This window comes from Rhipicephalus microplus, chromosome X (genome assembly GCF_043290135.1).
Source record: "Rhipicephalus microplus isolate Deutch F79 chromosome X, USDA_Rmic, whole genome shotgun sequence".
NCBI lineage: Eukaryota > Metazoa > Arthropoda > Arachnida > Ixodida > Ixodidae > Rhipicephalus > Rhipicephalus microplus.
The window spans coordinates 307,556,640-307,578,652 of NC_134710.1; the positions used below are offsets into that span (position 1 = coordinate 307,556,640).

The following is a 22,013-nucleotide window of genomic DNA, read 5'->3' on the forward strand; positions in this document are numbered from 1 at the left end:
TCAGGGAACATCTTACTTTTTTTTTGTTATGACAAAGTGAGATTTCTCAAATTCACCTACAAATAATCACTACTGCGTCCTCACATCTCATTCCCTCCTGAGAAATAAAACTGTCAAATTCGGTGCCGTTCTCTAAATTGGTTCCGTGTGGCATAGTGCGGTTTACGAACTCACCGGCTACAGTTCGTAGACTGAGATATGCACCGTAACGCAATAAATTATTATCACAATATTTAAAAGCACAAATATTACTTTAAGTTTGTCTATTATACATTTCGCATTTGTCTCTTTTAAGTGAGGTCCAACTCGATGGTAGGAATTATGCTGCCTCCAACAGCGATTTCTGAAGATTACAATGTGGTCTAAAAAAAAACAAAGACCTGAAGAAATGTATTTATTAGAAACGAGGACAGAAGTACTAGTATTATTCTTGGGCAATAAAATAATGGGAGAAACTGCTTCATGAATTGCTAACAAGCAATGAAATGCGTTTTCGACATTGCGGGCCACTTTCTAATCGCCTTCTAGAATTTATATGTTAGCCGTCAATTTTTACCCTCTCACGCACAGACGTCTGTCATTTTCACGTTTTATATTAGTTAACTTACGCAAAATTCGGGAACGTTTTAGGCACGCATTCGGATTCGATGCGGGCTTGAACATTGGCATTTAAACCCGGTCAAGAATTTTCCTCTGCGTGAATTCGAAGAGGCCGCTGTCGTCCAGCGCCCAACGGACAATGACAAGTGGCTTTCCTAGTGTTGTGGGCTGGAGCTGGGGAGCCACGTACAAGACGCACCTGCAAGACTTGGGGAGATGGGTGGGTGGTGGCGTCGAGTTGGGGTAGAGTGCAGGTGGTATGCACCTCGGCTGTGACAAATGTGTAGGGGCCAGCGGCCATGTCTCAGCAGTTTCTTGGGAGGCGCTCTTTCAAGTCTCGTGAAAAGGCAAAAAGGTACAGACACTAGCAGTACCCAAGGGGATTATTGGACACGTGGATGAGCTGAGGAGCGCAGTACATGTAGGGAGCGCGGCTCAGCGAGCATGGCTGCGCTATGAGATGCGGAAGAGAGAGAGTGAGAGATGAGTGCGTTGGAATGTGCGTCATTCTAGTTATAAGAAGAAAGGACTCGCCAGTCAAGTTTAGCTTGTTAGTTTTTAATGAGAAAATTGGCCCTACGGTTCGAGACCCATTCAACCTTTTATTCTGCGGGTAATTGTCCGGCCTGGTCCGCAGTATAGTTTCTGTAATGCTACCTTTGGGTACAATAAGTCTAGCCTGCAGTTAGTGCTCTTTAGTTTGTGTGTCCCTTTCTGCGGTCGCTCTTTCCGCCGCTCTTGTCAATGCCTTGTCGCATACATACATGGCCGGTGATGTCGCTGTTGTCTGATTGTTTCCTGGTTTCGTTTGTACATGCCGTGACTCATGCGACACGGATGTGTAGCGTGGAGATGGAAGACTAGCATAATAAAAAAAAAGGTGAGGGTATAATTTCTTTTCTACAGAGGGCAAACGCCAATAGTTCAGAAGAAAAGCACGGCAGGAGCTTAACCACGAAGAACTCCCGTCTCCTTCTCACCCTCAGGCACACATCTTCCTTTCTGCCAACATGGCTGCCTTCTGTTGCTGGGTGAGCACGGTTTGAAGCAGCATTCTTGGAGTGAGTCTAGCGGTCTTCGACATTCCTGTAGCTTACGACGTCTAGCATGATTGCCTTCACGAAGGCCGCCTCATTTCCACGACCTGCGAGGGTAGATGCATGTTGGAAATGAACTGTTCAGGTTGATACCTGGCTTCAACAGAAACGAGAGAACACGAGAAAGAAAAAAAGAGAGAGAAAAGGGAAAACAACGTTTGTGAGTGCTGAAGTGGTTCCAATGTGGTCTCCCTTTTTCAATTTTTTTCTTTTTCCTTTCCGCTATTGAAAAGCCCCGCGCACGACGAAGCTTGCCTGTTCAGCTGATAGGCACTGCGCCGTGTCGCCCCAGGGGCTGGCAGAAATTAGGTGCCTTCTTCCTCTTTCTAGAATCACCCAAAAACACCAGTGTATTCGACTACGGGTGACGGGTTTGTTTCAGTGAGACCATTGGGGTTTCTTTTGCCAAGTTCAGAGCCAACACAACTTCTGCTATTTTAGGCACGACTGAAGGACGTATTCGCCTGCGCAGTGAAATTAAATCTGGTTTTGTAACGTCTTTGGAAGTATTACGCATCACCTTGAGAACGTCACTCTTATTTTTTTCTTGTGAAGCCTTGATTGACAAATGAAGAAGAAAAAAAAAACAGTGATAAAAGGGTCGAAGACTATTTTACACGACCCATGTGTATGAGACCAGCACTGATGTGCACCACGTGGTGTGGCATTCGACACATCCGGGGGCTCTTGCTAAGACGGTCTAGCATTCACTGGAGCCGATTTAGGAAGCAGCGCCAAGATATCTGTAACTACAGAGTGCAATTAGACTTTCTACAAGCTGCATAACTTCAATCGTTTGTTAAGCTTTCTATCACGAACGTTGTCAAGGTGTCGTCACGTGATCACGTAGCTTCGACCTTCGAAGTTTTTCGTATGCAATGATTGAAACGTTGTGAACGTGTTTCAGCAAGAATGTTCTTAGCCATTCATATTTGAGTGGAGGCATTTGCACTTATGCACACATTCCTAGCATCCCTCTGTATGCAAGGAGGCAACCACAGCCATACTTGATAAAGTTGCACAAACATCTTGCTTCACATTAAGTAATCAAGTTTCTCTCTCATCACCCGGGATGTACAAATAGTCCTTGGAAACCTGCAGCTATACCGAATGTGGTGCTACTTTTTTGTTTTTGTCTGCCGGTAGCGACTGATGAATTGCTTGGCGAAAATACCCAGATTGCACAACAGAACTTATTTGCATATAGGCACACGAAGGCTTCATCTTCTGCGAAAAACTGATGGAAAACTTGCACTCATCAATACATTGACCAATATGTAGCATGCATACGTGCCGCATCACCGCGCGCCGGTGGCTTGAAGGAAGAGCGTTACCTAGAAGCGCTTTCATAGTTGCTGTGGCTGTTTGTATGCCTGAAGTTCTTTCATTACGCGTGGGTTATAGTTTATCAAAAATAAAACAACTGGTCACAGGCGCTGAAGGAGTACACAGCAGAATTAATGATTCTTTTATCAGCATGATTGCTGGGGAACCACGAGACGAATTTTATGCTGACGGAGGCCGATATCGGATCGCAGAAGCGACACCCTCTCGGCTCGTAAAGCAAGCGTTTTGTTCTTAGCGCTTGGGACGGTCGCTCATGTGTCAAAGGCCTTTAGGTCACGAAGACAGCGGTTGTGTCCTTGGCACCATCGATGTTACGGGGCAATTTCGCGCGAAACAAGAGCCGCGTGTAGCAAGTACGTGTTTTCATTTGACACAATACTCTGGCATTGTATTCATCGGTGTGGCATACTTGGCGTTTAGTAATTTCGCACGCGGCGCTGTCTAATACATTCTCCCTTGCATGCACTAGTGGACCACGGGGTAGCAACGTGTTCACCGTCATCTCCTCCTCCCCCACCTCAACCTATCGGCTACGCGCTGTCGGCTTGATGGCTCGCTTCCCCGCCGGCCAGAAAAACTGTGTCGGCCTGTGGAAAGGGTGTGCCACTCCTCGTCGTGCGCGCGTCCAAAAAGGAGAGAAAGCCTTTGGCGCCACACAAGAGCGATCCGGCTCCTCCCGACAAGTCTCTCCGACATCCTTCATCCGTGCTCTGCCCACCCGCCGGCTAGATCCGCACTCCTCGAGAGACTCCGGCCGAGACCAGCTGGAGCGTCGGGCTGCTCTCGCGTTCGGCTCAAGATTTGCTCCGATTTGCGGAATTAGTGACGACGTCTGTCGGGAAAATAAGAGCTCTCGTATCAGAGGGCCTCGCGGTACGTGAGCACAGCTCAATCAAACGTTTTAGTGTCTTAACTCGGCGTCCTTCGCAGGGGCTAGATAGACCGACCGTTCCCAATGACGTGGAGAATTATGGGCCCGAAAGCCTGCTGCTGCCTCACTGTGCTGGCAGTCTGGGTGACGCTTCTATTGTGTTTCTCGCTCTGGGTCCAAAAATGTGGAGCCGACTCGTCGCTGTCATCGGCGCCCGAAAATCTTCGGACCGAGGACATCAAAGGCGAAGAGACGATGCTCGCTGGAGGTAATTCACGTCGGGACGACGAGAACAATGAGACGGAGATTGACCTGGCTCGACGTGCATGGAAGGACCAGGAGGAACGACTCAAGGCGGGCATCGAGTCTTTTTTCAAGGCAATGTTTCCCAGACTGGTGCGTCTGGGATCGGAGGCTGAGATCTCAACGGAATGCCAAGCGGCGTACTTCAAGATGTTCCTCGCCATTCGCCAACTCAAGACGTGGGCTTTAAAGAGTGAGTAATTGGCTGTGGTAATTGTCTGCATGTGCCGGTGGTTTCCCGCGCGAGAGCTGGTTCTCAATGCACCAGCTCTCGACAGTGTGTCATCATTGATGTATTTGATCAGAAGAGAGAATGCAATCACCTGAACTTTAGTAGAATAATATTTTAGTTGTAGTTGGCCTCTCGTGAACTACAATACGAGACCTCCATGGGTTAGGCATAGCGCCGAGCTGCGTTCTTTGTTGAGGAGGAACACGGGGCTCGGAGAGTCACTCAAACAAAAGCTGATTACAAAGACGCAAATAGATGGAGAGATGTAGATACAGAATCGTAGAAAGCGTGCTATTTCACGTTTCACATCACTGATACTGCTGTTTATCATTGTTTTGAGATTTAAAAAAAAAGCGATAAAGAAATCTGTTTTCAATGAGTGAAATGCGCAAATACTCTTGACATTGAGGAGTTGCGCGTTTGACTCACACAATGTGCAACCATGTTTCTGTTCTCACTTGTAACATCAGTTTCGCAACACAGTGTGTCTTTGTGGCAGCCGGGAAATTTTATGTGCCGACTCTTTCATTGCAGCAGCTTACTATTCATCACCTACAGTGTCGTCACAAAATGTTTTTAGAGTGGGTTTTTTTTTTCTCCTCTTCCTATGGCATCCGTGGTCACCGATCTCACGTTCCTATATATGTTGTTGATCGTGATCGGGGCTGAATTTCACTACGCGATACAGCAGCTTGCAAAAAGAAACGCCGATTGTGGCAGAGAAATACAATGCCCAGCCCATGATGCAATGTGTCCGCTGTGACACCCATATTCAGTTGATTTTCTCACGACAGTGCCCCCCCCCCCCTTCTTGGCGATTAGCTTCTGCTGTTCACGTGAATAAACTATGACCCCTCAAGAGTTTCTCAGTGGTAACTGTGGCAAACTACTCTCAGGCACGTACACAATCAAGCCATCTTGGCTGCAGATAGTATTAATCATTCCAGCCGCGATCGTGGATCTGCCCGTTCTGGCACTGGGGCCGTGTATGCATGCATGCTAGGTCACTTTGGGCCTGTTCCGTTTTTGTTTTGAGCATTCAGGTACAGGGTAAACTTCGCGTTTTCATTGGGACATTGTTATTTTGTTAAAATTCTCCTACTTTCAGCCAACGCATTGAGTGTCGTGGCAAATTTGCCCATTTCATCGCGCGGATACGAAAATTTGGAAATACGGGGGGGGGGGGGGGGAGTCGCGCACGCCTGCAGCTGATTATCTACAGCCGATAATAGGAGATAGACACCTCAGTAAATAACTTTCGTGAGAAAGTTTACAATACTGGTGCCCTATTGCAGCCTTTGTCTCATGGCCTCTGCATTTAAGTTCTTAGGAACAAGAGGCGCTTGTACCGCCTCCATCTTCATCAGTCATCACCATTTCTTAGTCGCAGCGTTGCGCCTCTCGCGCTGCTCGTGCTCGGAGCTTGAGGCGCGCCATGCTGCGACTAAAAAAAATGGTGATGATGATTGATGAGGACGAAGGCGCTGCACGCTCATTGACCAGGCTGCGGTACTACGTAGTTATTTTTAATGCTGGCCGAAGGCACTAGAAACAGGAAGTCACTGAGGGCCGCGGTAGCCATGAGAATAAAGCAGACAGTATACTATCGGCAGTTGGTGGCGTCACTTCAGGAAACCAACGATTGGGGACTGCTAACATTCGGTGCAGAAGATCGCACAGTTAGCCTGAGAATGCGCACTGCCTATACTTATTCAAATTTATTTCAAAATTGGCTCCGATCAATTGGCTCCTCCCCCGCTTAAACACACACACACACACACACACACACACACACACACACACACACACACACACACACACACACACACACACACACACACACACACACACACACACACACACACACACACACCAGATTAGGCTATTGATTGCCCAATCATGCTACTATGTGCTTGAGTTAGCATCGAACTTTTCTTTTTGGCTATGTGGCTATTTTTGGGCCACATTGTTGTCGACTAAGCCGGAAATTTGGAGTGGTTGCATGAAGGCTCTTCATAAAACAGAGCGCACAAAACACGGGATAGAAAGAGATAAGGACACACTTCCAGCCGACTTTCCTGTACATGCCACGTTTCCAGTACAAGAGGTGTAGTGTATGGAATTCTTTAATGTGGCAGGCATTACCTAGGCCAGACTGGCAGATGCCTCAACGTTCGCCTGCAGGGGCATAACAACAAAATTGGGGACACTTCGATTGACGGGCACCTTGTCGACCATTGTAAAAAGTGTGACGCAAGGAAAGTGTGCTCCATTGTTCAATTAGATACAGACGACTGTAGAGAAATCGTAGAGACGGCGTAGATAGCGACGGCAGGTAACAGGTGTGTCAGTATCCAGCCCATCATGTTATCTTTAAAAGAACACTAATTCTTGGCATACAAACATGTTCTTTTTCGTTCTAATTTTTTTCGTCTATTCTTCTCTCTATCGTGGCTTCAATGGGTGTGTATATATGCTCCAATTCTCCAATTTCGCTTCAGTTGATAGTGAACGCTTGTCTTTATCCCTTTCTGTCCCGTGTTTTGTGCGCTCTGCTTGATGAACAACGATGAATAACAAACACGCCCAAGCCTTTTCCATTTGGCGACGGCAGGCCCAAAAGAACTGCGTGCCTTTAGGTGCAGTATTCCCAAATTTCTAGGGCACCTCGCCAGCATCTCCGAAACCGTGGTGACCCTGGCGGTGTCTCCTGCTGTGTCTGTATGAAACTACGGGCGGAGTTTCGGAGTTCTGCCTATGCTACAATATAAATGGTGTGGCGCGACTGAACCAACTGAGTATTCACTTCTTGCTCGAGCGGCTACAGAGTGAAAAAGAAAGGCCTGCATTTTTGCGCAATTACTTGGAACTATACCTTGGCGTACTGGCTTTTCTGTTTGCATGAATACGCGCAGCAGAAGTACGTGGCTTGAAACATTTTTTTTACCTCTTATTGGTATTTACAGACACCATAGCTCGTGTTTTATGGCATCTCAAGGGTTTTGAAATCGCCGACGCTTCCCGAAACGGTGTTGCTCTCCGCAATAGCGACGGGCCCGTAGATCTGTCAGTGTTGCGAACGTTCAGTTTCAGCGCGAGTTCCTGGAGTCAGTGTTGCGGAGTTGCCACTGGGGAATCAGAATGGGAATCATTCCACATTTTTGCAGCCCCTGAATGGAACGGGCACAATGCTGGGAGTAATAGAATGCTAATGGAATTGGGCACCTTTTGCCCCAAATAGACTGAGAATGTAATTACGTCTTTTACAGAAAATAGAGCACGTTTTCTGCTAGCGCTATTTTTCAAACCTCAACGAATAGTAAACGAGAGCCTCGAATTTAAAGATAAAGCAGCATATTTGAAATGGCTTGGCTGATTAGAAGCACAACGCATTTATAAGCCACGCGCATACTACAAGTTTGTACTTATATCAACTGTACTCCTGTGAAGTTTGTCGCTATTTTTCGTGTAACAATGGTTGAGCGGAACTATGGCGGCCGCATGCCCACCCTTGACGCCTTGTGATTTTTTTTTGCCATCGGTGGCACCCCAGATACAGTCCCCAGCCATCTGCGGTCTTCACACCCTTGATGTGACTCGGATGATGTAAGAAAAAACGCTTCTCCAAGTTGTGATCTGTATTAACGCTGGCGCGATGCTTTTGTTAACTGCAATCTCCCCTCGTATATGTAGGGGTTGGTTGTATTCAGCGCATTTCTCTATTACCTGATTGATAGTATGAATATGGTCTATTGTGGAGTAGCCGGTACGAAATCCTGTTCCGTCCTTTGGTTGATTGAACTCTAATATTGTATTAATTCTATTAGCTAATATTGTTATGAATAGTTTGTAGAGAATGAAGAGTAAGCTGACCGGCCTGTAATTTTTCAAGTCCTTCACGTCTCCTTTCTTATAGATTAAGATGATGTTGGTGTTCTTCCAAGATTCTGGTACCCTTCCCGTCACGAGTCTTTTTGTATATAGCGTGGCTAATTTTTCTAGCACAATTTTTCCGACATCTTTCAGGATGTCCGCTGTTACTTTTTCCTCACCAGCGGTTTTGCCTCTTTGCATTCCTTCTAGGGCTTTCCTTACTTCCCCTGTCATTACTGGTAGGATGTTGAATTCTTTCGGACAATTATAGTTTCTCACAATATAATCCTGGTTCTTTTGACTTCTGTACAGCTCTCTGTAGAACTCCTCTGTCATCTCGACTATTCTATCCATATTGATTATGTCATTGTCTTCCTTGTGTTTCTCAAGGCGTACATTCCATTTTTGCCTATGCACAAGTCTGCCTTCACAGCTTCTAGACATCTGCCGCTTTTTACAGCCTGCTCAATTATTTCTATGTTATACCTCCTGTTGTCGGCTAATTTACGCCTATTGATTAACTTCGAAAGCTCCGCTAACTCTATGGTAAGTTGCATTTGAAGCTTTCATCGTTTGTCGTCTTTTAATAAAATTTTTCGTATCCTGAGACAGTTTGCCAGTTTCTCGTCTAGTGACTGAACTTTCAACTTCAATTGCACACTCTTTGATTGTACTAGTAAGATTATCATTCGTTGCGTCAACGCTAACATCGGTTATCTCATTTAGTGCTTCGAATCGATTCTGAAGCGAAACTTGTAATTCCTGTATTTTTCCTCTCACCGCCTGTTCATTATTGGCTTCTTGCGTACTAGTTTTTGTTTTTATTTTTTTTAAATCTTGGTGATTATGAGCTCTTACCATTCTATGGTCACTGCATCTAATCTTGCCAACTACTTCTACACCCCGTACAATGCTTAGGTGTGCACACAGAATGAAGTAAATTTCACTTTTTGTCTCGCCATTGGGGCTTCGCCACGTCCATGTACAGTTAGCCTGTTTTCTGAGGAAGGTATTCTTAATCCGTAAATTATTACGTTCTGCGAACTCTACTCATAACTCCCCTCTGGTATTTCTACAGCCGATGCCATATTTCCCCACTGCATTTTATCCGGCCTGTTTTCTGTCTACTTTGACATTAAAGTCGCCCATAAGAATAGTATACTGTGTCTTTGCTTTAATAATGGCTGACTCCACGTCTTCATAAAAGTGTTCAACTTACTGATCATCATGGCTCGATGTTGGTGTGTAGGTCCGTAGCACCTTCATCATGTACCTTTTGTTAAAGTTAATTGTGATACTTGCCACCCTCTCACTGATGCTATAGTATTGCTCTATGTTGCCAGCAATATTCTTCTGTATGAGAACCCCCCCCTCCCCCCCAACTTCTTTACTGTCAACTAATCCACGGTATTATAGAACGTGTTCATTCTTCAGCACTGTATAAGCCTCGTGTGTCCTCCTAACTTCGCTGAACCCTATTACATCCCATTTAAAAGCCTCTCATTCCTAGTGTTGAGGGTAGGCAAGTTAAGATTCTAATGGCAGCCTGTAAGCACCAAGGGATTCTTAGCACCCTATGATGCGTCACAGGTCCGACCGTCATTTTGGACAGTTGCTTCGAAGCTGCTCGCGATGAAGGGCCAAGGGTTAATTGCTGTGTTCATGGGAGGTTGTGGCCACGTACTGCACCAAGGTGGCCAATCTTGCTCTGGTGAGGGATTGCATTACCGGCAGGTGGTCGCCAGTGAGGCCGCACCCCAGACCTCCCTTTTTTTTAACGATTCCTTCTTCACGCATTTCAAGTCGATATACAATTGAGAATGGTTTGACATCTTTGTTGGAGCCGAATTTTGTCATGGCGTGCTTGGCTTCTGCGCTATCTGTAAGTAGATGGTCTGTTGCACTTTTTTTAGCAATGTGGAAAAACACCTGACTACCTATAGGTTCCCAACTTCAGCTGGCTCGTAGCTCGCTTCACTTTCTTTTCATAATTGTCTGAAAATTCAATTTTCCTATTAAAAAGAAAGCACTATGTGTGGTTTTGAACTTCTGACCCTGCGAGCTTGTTCCGGATTAGTGCCTTGAATGACCCTCCTCCTCACGCATTTTTTCTCTCCTAACTTCTTCCTGTCACGCTCGATATTGACATTGTTGGTTTCAAAGTGTCCGCAATGCCCGAGTTTTGCTTGGACGCCCTCCTACTTTGATGTTTCCTGTAAACTGACTAGTTGCGCGCACTTTTTCTGCGACTGATTGACTTCTTTCATGTGATTCTTACGTTGAGCGTATACGTCGCGGGTGGCTGGAATGCATGAAAAATTAAACTCAAAAAGTTTCTAGCTGCTAACTAATGAACAGGCGCAGCCTTTAAGGCTGCATCCTGTTTTGGTGACGTTTTGGGTAGTAAATGAAAAAAAAACACTCTGGTAAATATACATAGAAGGAGACAGTGACCCTCAGACTGGATTCAGCTATACGTATTAGTAATTGCATCAACGGTTAGCCTAATAACGTAAAATAAAAGAGGGAAGGTAAAGATCGAATTATGTCTAGTTCTAGAAAGCGGCAAAAGGAAAAAAAGAAAAAAAATCATTCGCAAAAAGAAATGTCGTGTTCGCATCACTGACCACAAAGCGTTAGCTTGAATCGCTCGACTACGACGACTCTTGGCACCCACTCTCGCACACAATGATTAGTCCCCGCGACATGTTCAGCTCGCACGTGCTTCTAGGTATTATACTACGTTTGGGGAACTGATGCTGGTGGGGGCAGATACCCCACACTAAAGGGGTAGTTTAATCTTTATCTCACGAGCAGTTTAGTACCCGACACACACAAATAACCTTTGCGACAAGAAAGGCATTGCATACCTGCACATAGGTGAACACAAAGTTCTCCTCACCCCAACCTTACGAAGCCCGCTTGACAAGCGTGAGTGCTGACGATGGTGCCCTGTTTCATCTAATACTAGCAGATGTAGAGTGTTTATTGTTCTCATTAACCAAATATAGTTTTCGTCATATTCACGACCGCTCGAAACGTGGGGCAAAACTCCTTAGTCACACTACTTTGTTCAACATGAAAATATCCTGCCCCGCCGCGGTGGTCTAGTGGCTAAGGTACTCGGCTACTTGAAGGTCGCGGGATCAAATCCCGGCTGCTGCGGCTGCATTTCTGACGGAGGCGGAAATGTTGTAGGCTTCTATGCTCAGATTTGGGTGCACGCTAAAGAACCCCAGGTGGTCTAAATTTCGGGAGCCCCCCACTACGGCGTCTTTCGTAACCATATAGTGATTTTGGGACGTTAAAGCCCACATATCAATCAATGAAAATATACTATGTCATCAGTTTAGCCTTAACCGATTTAAGCTTGAAATATTCAAATATCACCATTCCTTCACACATGCTAACCATGTGAATACTTGTTGTAGCGGGAGAACTGCTCCTATGGGAATTAGTAAGATGGTTTTACTGCACGAGATATGCCACCAAGCTACTAACCCTGAACCTTGGTAACGTGTTTTATGTGCTTTTTCAGTTCCTAATACATCTCGTGACACTTTATCTATGGTGTCGTTCATTCTTAACTCCATAAAACTATCAAGATAAATTTCCTACATTAAGGAATTGAAGGAATGGAATTGAATGGTCCCGCCATTCCTGGAGTTGAAATGAACCATTTTTTTATTTCGAGAAATTAAAAGGAATATCAATGTGGCAAATCCTAGTTCCCAGAAATAGAATCGGAATGGAATGAAGGCGCCCATTCCGCAGCACTGCCTGGAGTTAGGGCATCCGTGTCGTGTGCGCGACTGGCTGTGGTTTAACCCGACCCTCTCCACGCTGAAAGAGAGAGAAAAAAGGAAAGGCAGCGAGATTGCGCCCAATTTGCTAATCTAGATGGGGGAAGTGGGAAATGGAAGCAAAAAGATACAGAAGGAAAAAAAAGAAAAGTTAGGCAAAGTAATACGATAGCACACAGAGCAGCGCGTACCACTTATGCCCAGAAGGTAAAAAAAAAAAAAAACTGCGAACAGTCAGAGAGTATGGATCGCCATTGACTGTCTTAGATGAAATGCACTGCAAACCATGGCTTGTAAGGGCTGGCTCGAAGGTGTGCAAAAGAATCTTATCTAGTCATATTCAGCATTACTATCAGCCTTAGCTGGATTCCAGTTTATACTCACGCCTACTCACAGGTATTACACCAATTAAATAGTTTTTATCAGAGGCGCAAATTACGAAGGGCGGTGCTTTGACCTTTCGCCGGCTAACGCAAAATGAAGTTCTTGATAAATATATCTGATGCTGTCAGCTATTCCAAAAACAAAATGGCCTTACTAGTTTGTAAGCCCTGAAAACTTGTTTTCGAAAATACTATGTCAAACGGCACAAAGAATAGCACCGATTACATGAGATATTGGTGTTAAAAAGCACTGACACCATAGTCGAAGAAGCTAATTCGAAGAAGTCAAAGAAGGATACCGGACTCATGAGTCTACTTACCCGGGCTCACTCAGAGTCAGATTGAGTCATGAGTTTGAGTCTGGGTGAGTCCGGGTCAGTGATATTTTGGTGAGTTTGAGTCTTAGTAAGCCCGGTTGAAGAGAATTGTCGTGAGTGTGAGTCTAAGTGAGTCCAGCTCAGGAAAATTCTCTTGAGTCTGAGTCCGAGTGAGTCCAAAGCTCAAAATATATCTCATAATTTAGTCTGAGGGAGTTCCATGAGTTTTGACGAACTGTGTCCAGAACACACAGCGCACTTTGAGCTGGTGGGGTTGTCGATTTGGTGAGGAGTGTATTGCGGTTAATAATGACCTGATCACAGCGATGGCACGTAGGTCTTTGTCGCGGAAATCTTTTTAGTAGCATATCGTTTCGTCTCGCTGTTGACGCGAAATGGTGGTAAAAATGGTCACGCAACATCTACCGCCGCCTTCATCCCCCTGCGTCTTTTTGACTCTCCGAACGTAAGGCGTTGGCTGGGGGCGGCGGCTGTGGTGGCAGCTGTCGGAAAAGAGAAGTCCGGTGGTCTGCTGGATCATGCTATCGGGGTGATGGTCCCGGTGCGACATTAGTATCCCTAGACCTTCATCGGTGACGGGAACATCGTTTTCGTTTTATTGCCCTATACTATTCATCGTCGGACAGTCTTTTGAAGAAGCTTCGTGCTATCCGTGGCAGTTAGAGCATTTCAGGGCAGTTGCTTGGCCGAATTCTGCATGGTAGGTCTCTGCACATTGGCTGCAAACTATCCCGTTCCTGCAAACTCCACTCACAAGACTCGTTTTCTAATAACTTTGGCATTGTATTGGTTTCGGTGTAAACAGATGAACCACGTGTCGAAAGTCCCACTTTCACATGGTAACAGATGTCGCCTCTGAAGATAATTTTCACAGAGTGAGACTTATCCAAGCATGATACTTGGAAAATGTTGGTGGGACCGCTCACTTTCTTGATCAGCATTGCTTGATCGGCACAAAGAGTGGTAATGTCAACATCGTACATTACACCAACTACAATGTCCTTGCTCAGTATATAATATGTGCTTTTACCTTGATGTCATCCATGTCATTGATGCAGGTCAGAGATATGATAGATGACTGGTTTGCTATGACGACGGTCAAGACATTCTTGCGGGGGTTGACTCGTACACCCTTAATTTCGTTTAGCACCAAAGACTCGAGTTTTCGCGAGATAGTTTGGTAATTGAGGTTCCTCAGGGGAAAACAAGACTGGGAAAAACAGGACTGTATAGTTATTAAAAATCGCCTTCTGCTTCACCGTAGATGTGGTTGAAGGTAGTGAAGCACCCAGTGATCTTCGTTTAGGTTTATGACTATAAACTAAGGTGAAGTCATTGTTAGAATCGTCTCTGCTCACCGAATACAGTTTGTTGGACTTACTGTCGGCGTCGCTCAGTTCATTGTTCTGCTTCCTCGAGGTGGCCATCGTCGGCAGCGGCATTGCTGAAGGGTTTGCAAACGAATGTACTTCCATCGCGGCGGTAAAAAAAATACTCTTGGCTACATGAAGAGCACAAAAAATCACCAAAACACGTCACCCGTTAAAGAAAGCGCTATGCCAGAGGCACACTCTGTAGCTTCTGTAGGTTGTTGCTACGCTTTTACAAGGTGATGTTAGGTTGTTTGTAGGTTGCTTCTAGCCTTTAGCTAAACTGTATCATATAGTTGGTTCTTTGAGCTGAGCTGAGAATCAAACTAGATACAGCCTAGCTAAAGCTTTCAAAACTACAAAGTTTCGCTGTTTCAAGTATTTCGTGACTTACTGAAAGCCTTGCCACTTTTCATATCAGTCAGTCATGAATGAATATAATGAGATATAACAGACAATTTGCGAAGAAAAGTATATGGAATGTTATATGAGGTAGTTGTATTGTAAATGGGAATTAAGAAAAGTGGATGAAAAGACAACTTGCCGTAGGCCGGGAGCAAACCTGCGACCTTTGAAAAACGCGTTCAATGCTCTACCGACTGAGCTAACACGGCGGCTATCCCCATTCCACTTTATTTGGTATATATGTGACTTAAACATGGGAGTGTCAGTCAGCGCCACCTGTTGCCATGGCGGCGAGTGTGAAACACTCTTCTTGCCTCTTCTTCCCTCGTCTTGACTGGTCAAACCAGTCGTGACTGATTACGAAGTGTGCGGTGTAACGTCCCAAAACCTCCATATGGTTATGAGAGACGCCGTAGTGGAGGGTTCCGGAAATTTTATGACCACCTGAGGTTCTTTAACGTGCACCCGAACCTGAGCACGCGAGCCTACAGCATTTTCTCCTCCATCGAAAATGTAGCCGCCGCAGCCGGGATTCGATCCCGCGATCTGCGGGTCAGCAGCCGAGTACCTTAGCCATTAGACCACCGCGGCGAAACATTTGTGACTGGTCAAAACAACACAATTTTTAAATGTTTTTGTCTGACAGGTGTATTATATGTACAGAGAATATAATGTATCAAGAGTTTTTAAATAAAGAACAGAAAAACATATTTGTGATATTTTTTTTCACTGTTGAACGTCACACGAACTGGTGACTTTGGCACATTTCGTGTTTTGGTTGTGTATCATTCAACTTACTACATTCAGAGGAGGAGAAGGGAAAGGAATACTAACTGCTGGGGCTTTTACGTACCGCAACCAACATGTGATTATGAGGCCCGTTGCAGTGTTAATCTCCGTATTAGTTGCGACCACCATGTGTCCTTTAGCGTGCACCTAAGTGTAAGCACACGTGAGAGAGAAAGCGTGAAAGTGAAGAGTGAAGTCATGTGAATGAGCAAAGCATCCTACCTTGTGTTGGGGAAAGTGATAGAGGGAAGGGAAATACTAGTGGCGCCAGGCTACCAAAACGACAATCAGTGCCCACTTTTCCCCATGACTTTGAAAAATTTTTCCCTTCTATTATCTAGTGTATTATCCAAGCGTTTGGCACGCGTTTTGACAAGTGGCGTTGCGTGCGCTTCTGTGAAGGCAAACCGGCACCCGAAAAAAAATTAATGCCAGCACAACGGTGTCTTGTCTCCTGGCAAGCAAAGACATGCGCGGAGAGCCTTTTGGCATGTGAGTGGCGGGGGCATTCGAGGAAAAAAAAAAGGTGTGAACTGAATTCTGGCTTTTGACGTAGGACCAACTTGGGTAGAGTATAACCCACACGCTTTAAGTGTAAGGGGGGGGGGGGGGGGCTACAGAATAGCTGCACTGGGACAGGAAAAAGAACGCGTGGCGTTTGAAGAGCGGCGGGAACAGTGACTGCTGGCCACTCCGACCGCGGCAGGCATTTCGTCGAATCTGGGCGTGATGCTAACCGCCTTGCGCCTTTAATACAGCAAACGCCAGGGCGCAAAATAAGTACACGTTTTCGGTGTGCGCTCGCCAGTTGTTGACACTAACAATAGCAGAAAAAGGAACACTGCAAAGATGGAAACCTCTGAGAGTCTCTATACCTCGAGAGTACAAAAGGGAAATATACGCTTAGGGAGTGTTTGGCTGTAGATGTTGCTCAACACGCGCAGTCAGTGTTTCGACCCGCATAACGCACAGACAGCACAGTTCTTGCACCTTCTTCTCGTTGCCAGAGCTGGCCAGCAGAAAGACGAGCGTGAATGGAGGAAGAAATTACAACGCCATCATGCCGATGATTACCAGCCTATTTTATTTACACTGTAGTGCGAAGGTACCCTACCAATGATCTTCAATTTGCGTGTGCACACTGATTCCTTTTTATACCTTTGAATTTCTTGATTTCGTTACTTTCTTGATTTCGTCCTTCGCTGTGTTGCCTATCTTTTCCATTCTGTTGCTCTAACTAGACATTGGTTGTCTGTTGTTCACATGACGGGGCCAACATGAGGTAATTTCATTGCATAATGTCAACTATAGAATCTTGGATAGCCCTCCTATTTCTCTGAACCATTCTGTTTTCTTTCGTGACGCCTAACAGTTTGTGTTCTATTGCAAGCTGCATGTAGTATAGATGTCAGTCTATAGCTTTCTTGTTATGCAATAAAGTTTTAGCTCCATATATCAGAAAAGACAACATGCAATAACTTGTTGGCTTTTTCACTCTTGAGACAGCGGCAGATTTTCTGTTCCGATTTGGTAATGTCGACCGTATGCCCTCCAGCCCATCCTTATCATTCGGTGAATTTCCCTTTCATAAGTAGGTGTCCCCAATTAGGTATACATACTCTTGTGCATACTTCGAGTGTCGGTTGCCAACGGTGAACTCTTTCACCAGGCTATTAAACGTTACCTTTTGTCTTTTAGCATTTTTATAGTTAGCGGTACTTATTTATTGTGGATGAAGTCTTTAATGATTTTTTGCAATTCATCGCCATCGTTGCTCAAGAGCACTGAAAACCGTAGGTTTCCGTCATATTCTCTGTCAACATTTATTCATATTTTTCTCCAAATCTAGTCTTTTTACTACTTCTAAGCATTCAGTGAACTTTGATGATTCGCATCTCCTCGTATTCTAATGTGTTGACAGATATAAAAAACAGCCGTTGACATGGTTACTGTTTACTGGCCTATTTGATGTTTGAAGGCGTTGAGTGTTGAGTGTCACAAGTTTCTAAGTATAGTGTAACCATCCTTTTTTTTTTATCAGACGAACGGTTTTGCCGTTTCCTCCGGCCGCTTTACCATGGGACATATCTGTAGTATGGCCTTTCTAACCTCATCAATAGTTCTGTATACGAAACTTCAGTGTCCTCTTAGATTTTTATGTCACTAGGGAAGGATCTATGACTTATCTGCAAGCTGTACAGCTCACAGTAGAAGCTTTCTGTCAAAGTCACTATGTCATGAAAGCCGCGAACCATGCTGATTTTTATGTGCACGCATTTTCGTCTTTGGTCACCAAAATTTGTTTTAATGATATCTACATTACAACGTAAACATCTTTTACCATTTGTCACACTATTTGGTTTGGTGCTGAAAGCTGCATTCCGCGTTCCAGTTCAAAGAAAAAAACAACAACACTTCGCGCCCAAAATTTTACCGAGAAACCGAACGCTTCGCGAGGAATTGCCAGCTTTCACGGTTACTCGGCTTGCCATCGCAGCAGCAGCGTTGGCAGCTTTGTCAAAAGGTCAGAGGTAGTGCGAAACAAACTGCGGAATCGCAAGAAAAGTGGCTCCTTAAAATAGCCGCGCTTGGATACTGCCGGCAGCAAGAGGAAGCAGAGAACGAAACACCGCAAGAAGCTGTCCATGGGCACGGCGGGAACTGCAGGCAACCCTGATACCCTTCGCTTCAGTACAGAAGAGCCGCAGTGCTGTGTGCTTTTTTTTGCCTGATACGATCCTCAACGCCGGGGGAGCTCGAAGAAGGGGAGTGCAGGCGCTCAAGGAAAGCTGCCGCCCTCAACTCGTGAGGAGGCGCTCCAACTGCTTCGGAGGAGAAGACTTGGTATCCCCGATCCGTCAACATTGCATATGAGCAAGCCTTTAGCGGTCATCACGCTCGTGTAACGCGAGCGCGGGGCGTATACCGGTGACGAGGCAGCGAGGCGCGCACGTGCTGTCTCTAGGTTTTTTGTTGTTTTCATTGTGACGGATAACTGCCGTTTTAGTTCTTCTATTGGCTCGTGTATAAATACGTCATGTGTGTGCACGCGTGGCCCAGCTATATTGTTGGCCCTCGTGCGACAATGTGTACGCTATGATACCCGTCGTGTGGGCATTAAGAGCTTCGACAGACCTTCCAATGAGGGCTGCAGCCACGTCGGTTCAGAACGCAGCAGGCTCGAAGACAGTAACGTGGCTTTGTGTACTATGTATATATACTATAGACATACATCTACGAGTGAACCGCTTGCACGCGAGATGCGTTGAATCCCAGTTCTCGCGTTACACATGGCGGGCACACTCATGGTGTACGCTCTTTTTCGTCAGGACTCGGAACATTCGTTTTTGTGCTGATTTAAAGTGGGAGAGCTCCCAAGTGGTGAAAAAAAGAGAATGATTGTGATTTGTGATTGGTAATTCTTTGGCGATTAATTCTTCTCAAATGAAAGTTCAGCAACATAACGCACCGAATATAACCGGAATATTTTGTTACCCCTTCATGGAGCCTAACACATAGAGGAGCTATTCGCACGGACCACATCAGTCGCCATAGAACGACTTCTGACACAACCAGATATCCGTAAATGTGTCAGTTTTTTTCTCCTCGCAGTTCATGCGTTACCGCTCGTTTTTGCCGTTATGGAAGATGAGCCGATCATCGTCCTCGTCGTCAGCAAGGCAGACAACTTACAGCTACACTGCCATGCAAATTTAGGACGAGTGGTCGACACCACTCAATTGACACTCAATGATACAGATCCCGACGCCGTGCAAAGTCGCTGTTTTACAACGCGAGCATTTATGAGAGGACCATTTTTGTCGCCGAATTTGTGTGCCACTGCCGGTGTCTGTAACCGCTATCACACGAAAAAAAAAGAAACAAAAAAGAGAAAAAAATGTCCAGGATGGAACGGGGTTCTAACCTGGACCCTCTCCGTGGCAGCCTAATCGATATTCTACTCCAGAGGCATGCTGGTGCTCGAAACTCTTTTGCAAAAAAGACCCATATGCAGGCGTCATTTCAGGCAAGGAATGACGATTTCAACATATTTATAATATAGCGGGATAGAGCAGTAAAGTAAGAACCAGGCGCCAAACGATGCGAATTGTGTAACCAGGCGTCGGACAATACGAATTGCGTAATGAGTAGGTCATTGAAAGTTTCCGATTTATAACAAAGGGCTGAGCCTAATTCGTCATCATCATCAGCCAGCGCATCAACGAAGTGCACAAATCGCCTTGCAAATGCGTAGCGGGTACCTCGATCTTCCGCAGAACAATGAATAATGGCGTTGTGGTTGCTTCCTAACTTGACAAAAATTATGATTTATGACACTTAGTGGGTGCCTTGCCAGCGTAGTTGTAATAATGGCGTCAAGAGAGTGCACAAAGATTCGAGATGCCGCCTTTCCATCTTTTGCTGAGGCTTTGCTGCGCTTTCGGTGAAAGCCTGGCGTTTTTTTTGTGTGTGTTTGTACTTGTAGCTCGTTTAGACTCGAAGAAAGAGAAAATATAGAAACTTTGTAAGTATTTTTTTGCAGGAATGTAGACAGCATTTTACTTGGGCCGAGTGTCTACATGTATGTGCATGTACATACGGGCAACCCCCCCCCCCCCCCCCCCACCCCCACCCTCTTTTGCCAAGCCTGATTTGTAGTCAAGACGCAATCACGCAGTATGCTACAACTGACAGCGATAGGTGGACCTTATCCAGTCTTTGTGTCATTGTGCAACAACGCGACGCCAAAACAAAGAAACAGTGCTAAGGCGTTCACGTTGTTCGAATAAGTGCAATCGCAAATTCCCAAAGCAATCGCGAACGTAAATATACCCACCAGCCACCAGACTTTCATGTTAGGGGCGAAGCTCCTTAAGCGGCACTCGTTCGTCCCTCGTCGTAGTCGTAGTGCGTAACCAGTCTTACGCTTTGACCTGCAAGGTGGTGCCGGTGGGAGATTTCTCCTGTGCGTTGTTGAACAATAAAAAATTCGCAGCGTGTGCGTTATATAAAAGCCGAATTCTCTGTCTCTCATTCCCAATTAGCAGCCATTGGCATGTACATTGAGCACTATCTGACAAGAAAGGGTTGCTAGGTTATACCTGCTGGGCGTAACCTCCTTTGTTTTAGAAAGGTTTAGTGGGCGTTTGGCCGCAGTGCCATGAATACAGTGAACTTGTATATACCATAAACTTGAGGCGGTTAAAGGTGGGAAGTAGACAAGAAGCGCAAGCCGTGAGAAAGTGTGCGTTTGCCACCTCTCGTTTAGTCCTTGGAATGTCCGCTGGATGGCGGTGCTTCTATATGCGGAATATATAATGAAAAGATGCGAGATGGTGGTACTTGGGAGTGTTGACTAGATGGACGAACGCACACACAGACAGATGCATGGACGGACGCATGGAAGGCTGCACGAACAGACGCACGCACGGATGGGCGGATGGACGCACGGACGGTCACACAGACGGACGCATGGACGGACGGAAGCAAGAACGAATGGACGGACGAATGCTTCGCCCCACTCTCGATCATTCACCCCGTGGAAATACTTCCATTTTTTACCAGCCCCACTAATTCTGCGTAGATGTGTGGTCATTGCGAGTAATTAAGCTTAACTAGTGGTACCATTGAGCTATTTAAGAGGCGAGAAGAAGATGAGTATCGCACTAACAAGTTGCACTATAAGTAAACAAGTATACGATAGGTCAGTAGTATAAAATACATTTAAAATTCAATATGATACACACCATCCCGTGAGCGAAACTCGCTTCGTCGGAGCAATTGGTCTTCCACATACATTGACTGTCATCGCAACAACGTTGCATCGTGCGCTATTATAGTCGTAATCATTTTAAGTCAATGTACACATACAAAATAATGTTGTATACGCCTGTTCCATTCTCACGAATTATGCGTTGGCGGCAATGCGCACGCACGGGTTTTCACCTCTCGTATAGCAAAGTGTTGCCGTTGCGGCTCGTTTACGCCCAAGAACAAAAATATAATATTTTCGAGGGTATTAACTGCAATGATTTTTGCTTCACGCTTTGAATTCCGTGCTGCCCGATAGAAGTGGGCTGTATATACAGGGTGCCCCAGCTATCTTTAGCCAGAGATAAAAAATTTGCCAGAACACTTAGTTACGACGCGACCAAATGCATGTTGCTCACCGTTGCCTGGAGTTAGTCAGACAATTTCTTGTGTTCTCAAATATTGTTTAATTAGATCAGTTTAATTCACTAACTTTTGAAGGAACTAGGATGGATTAAAAATTTCAATGAGAAAGTTGTATATCGGTTTGCAAAATGCCCAAAAGATATTTTTGAACTTAATATTTGTTAAGTATCAATGTTTTTCTGCTAATTACAAATTCCCGCGAAATAAAAAAGAGTTCCACTTGACAAACCCACTCGCGCGTCAGTGCGCACGATGATTCTAGTACTCCCTAACATTTCACGTACGAACGACACGCTTCCCTCGCACCGGTTCATGACAGCGCTATCATTTTTGTGGCTGATAGCAAAACGTGTTCATCGTAAAGCCACCCCCATCGTTGCGACCCTGCCGAGACAGCAGAATGGGGAAAATGCTATGGTCGGTTG

At 45.4% G+C, this 22,013-nt stretch overlaps 1 protein-coding gene across 2 annotated transcripts in view; it reads left to right on the top strand.

The window, feature by feature from the left end:
• The first annotated feature begins 3,792 nt into the window (after positions 1 to 3,792).
• The window catches only part of LOC119161360 (nose resistant to fluoxetine protein 6), an 89,344-nt gene continuing 71,123 nt past the window's right edge, over positions 3,793 to 22,013 (top strand). The window contains exons 1-2 of one of the 2 annotated variants that reach the window (XM_075879481.1): positions 3,793 to 3,917; positions 3,975 to 4,411. In XM_075879481.1, coding sequence (XP_075735596.1) covers positions 4,000 to 4,411 — 412 coding nt within the window. In that variant the 5' untranslated portion in view covers positions 3,793 to 3,917; positions 3,975 to 3,999. Of the gene's footprint in view, positions 4,412 to 22,013 lie in introns of both variants that reach the window. The other variant, XM_037413797.2, reaches the window with a different exon arrangement.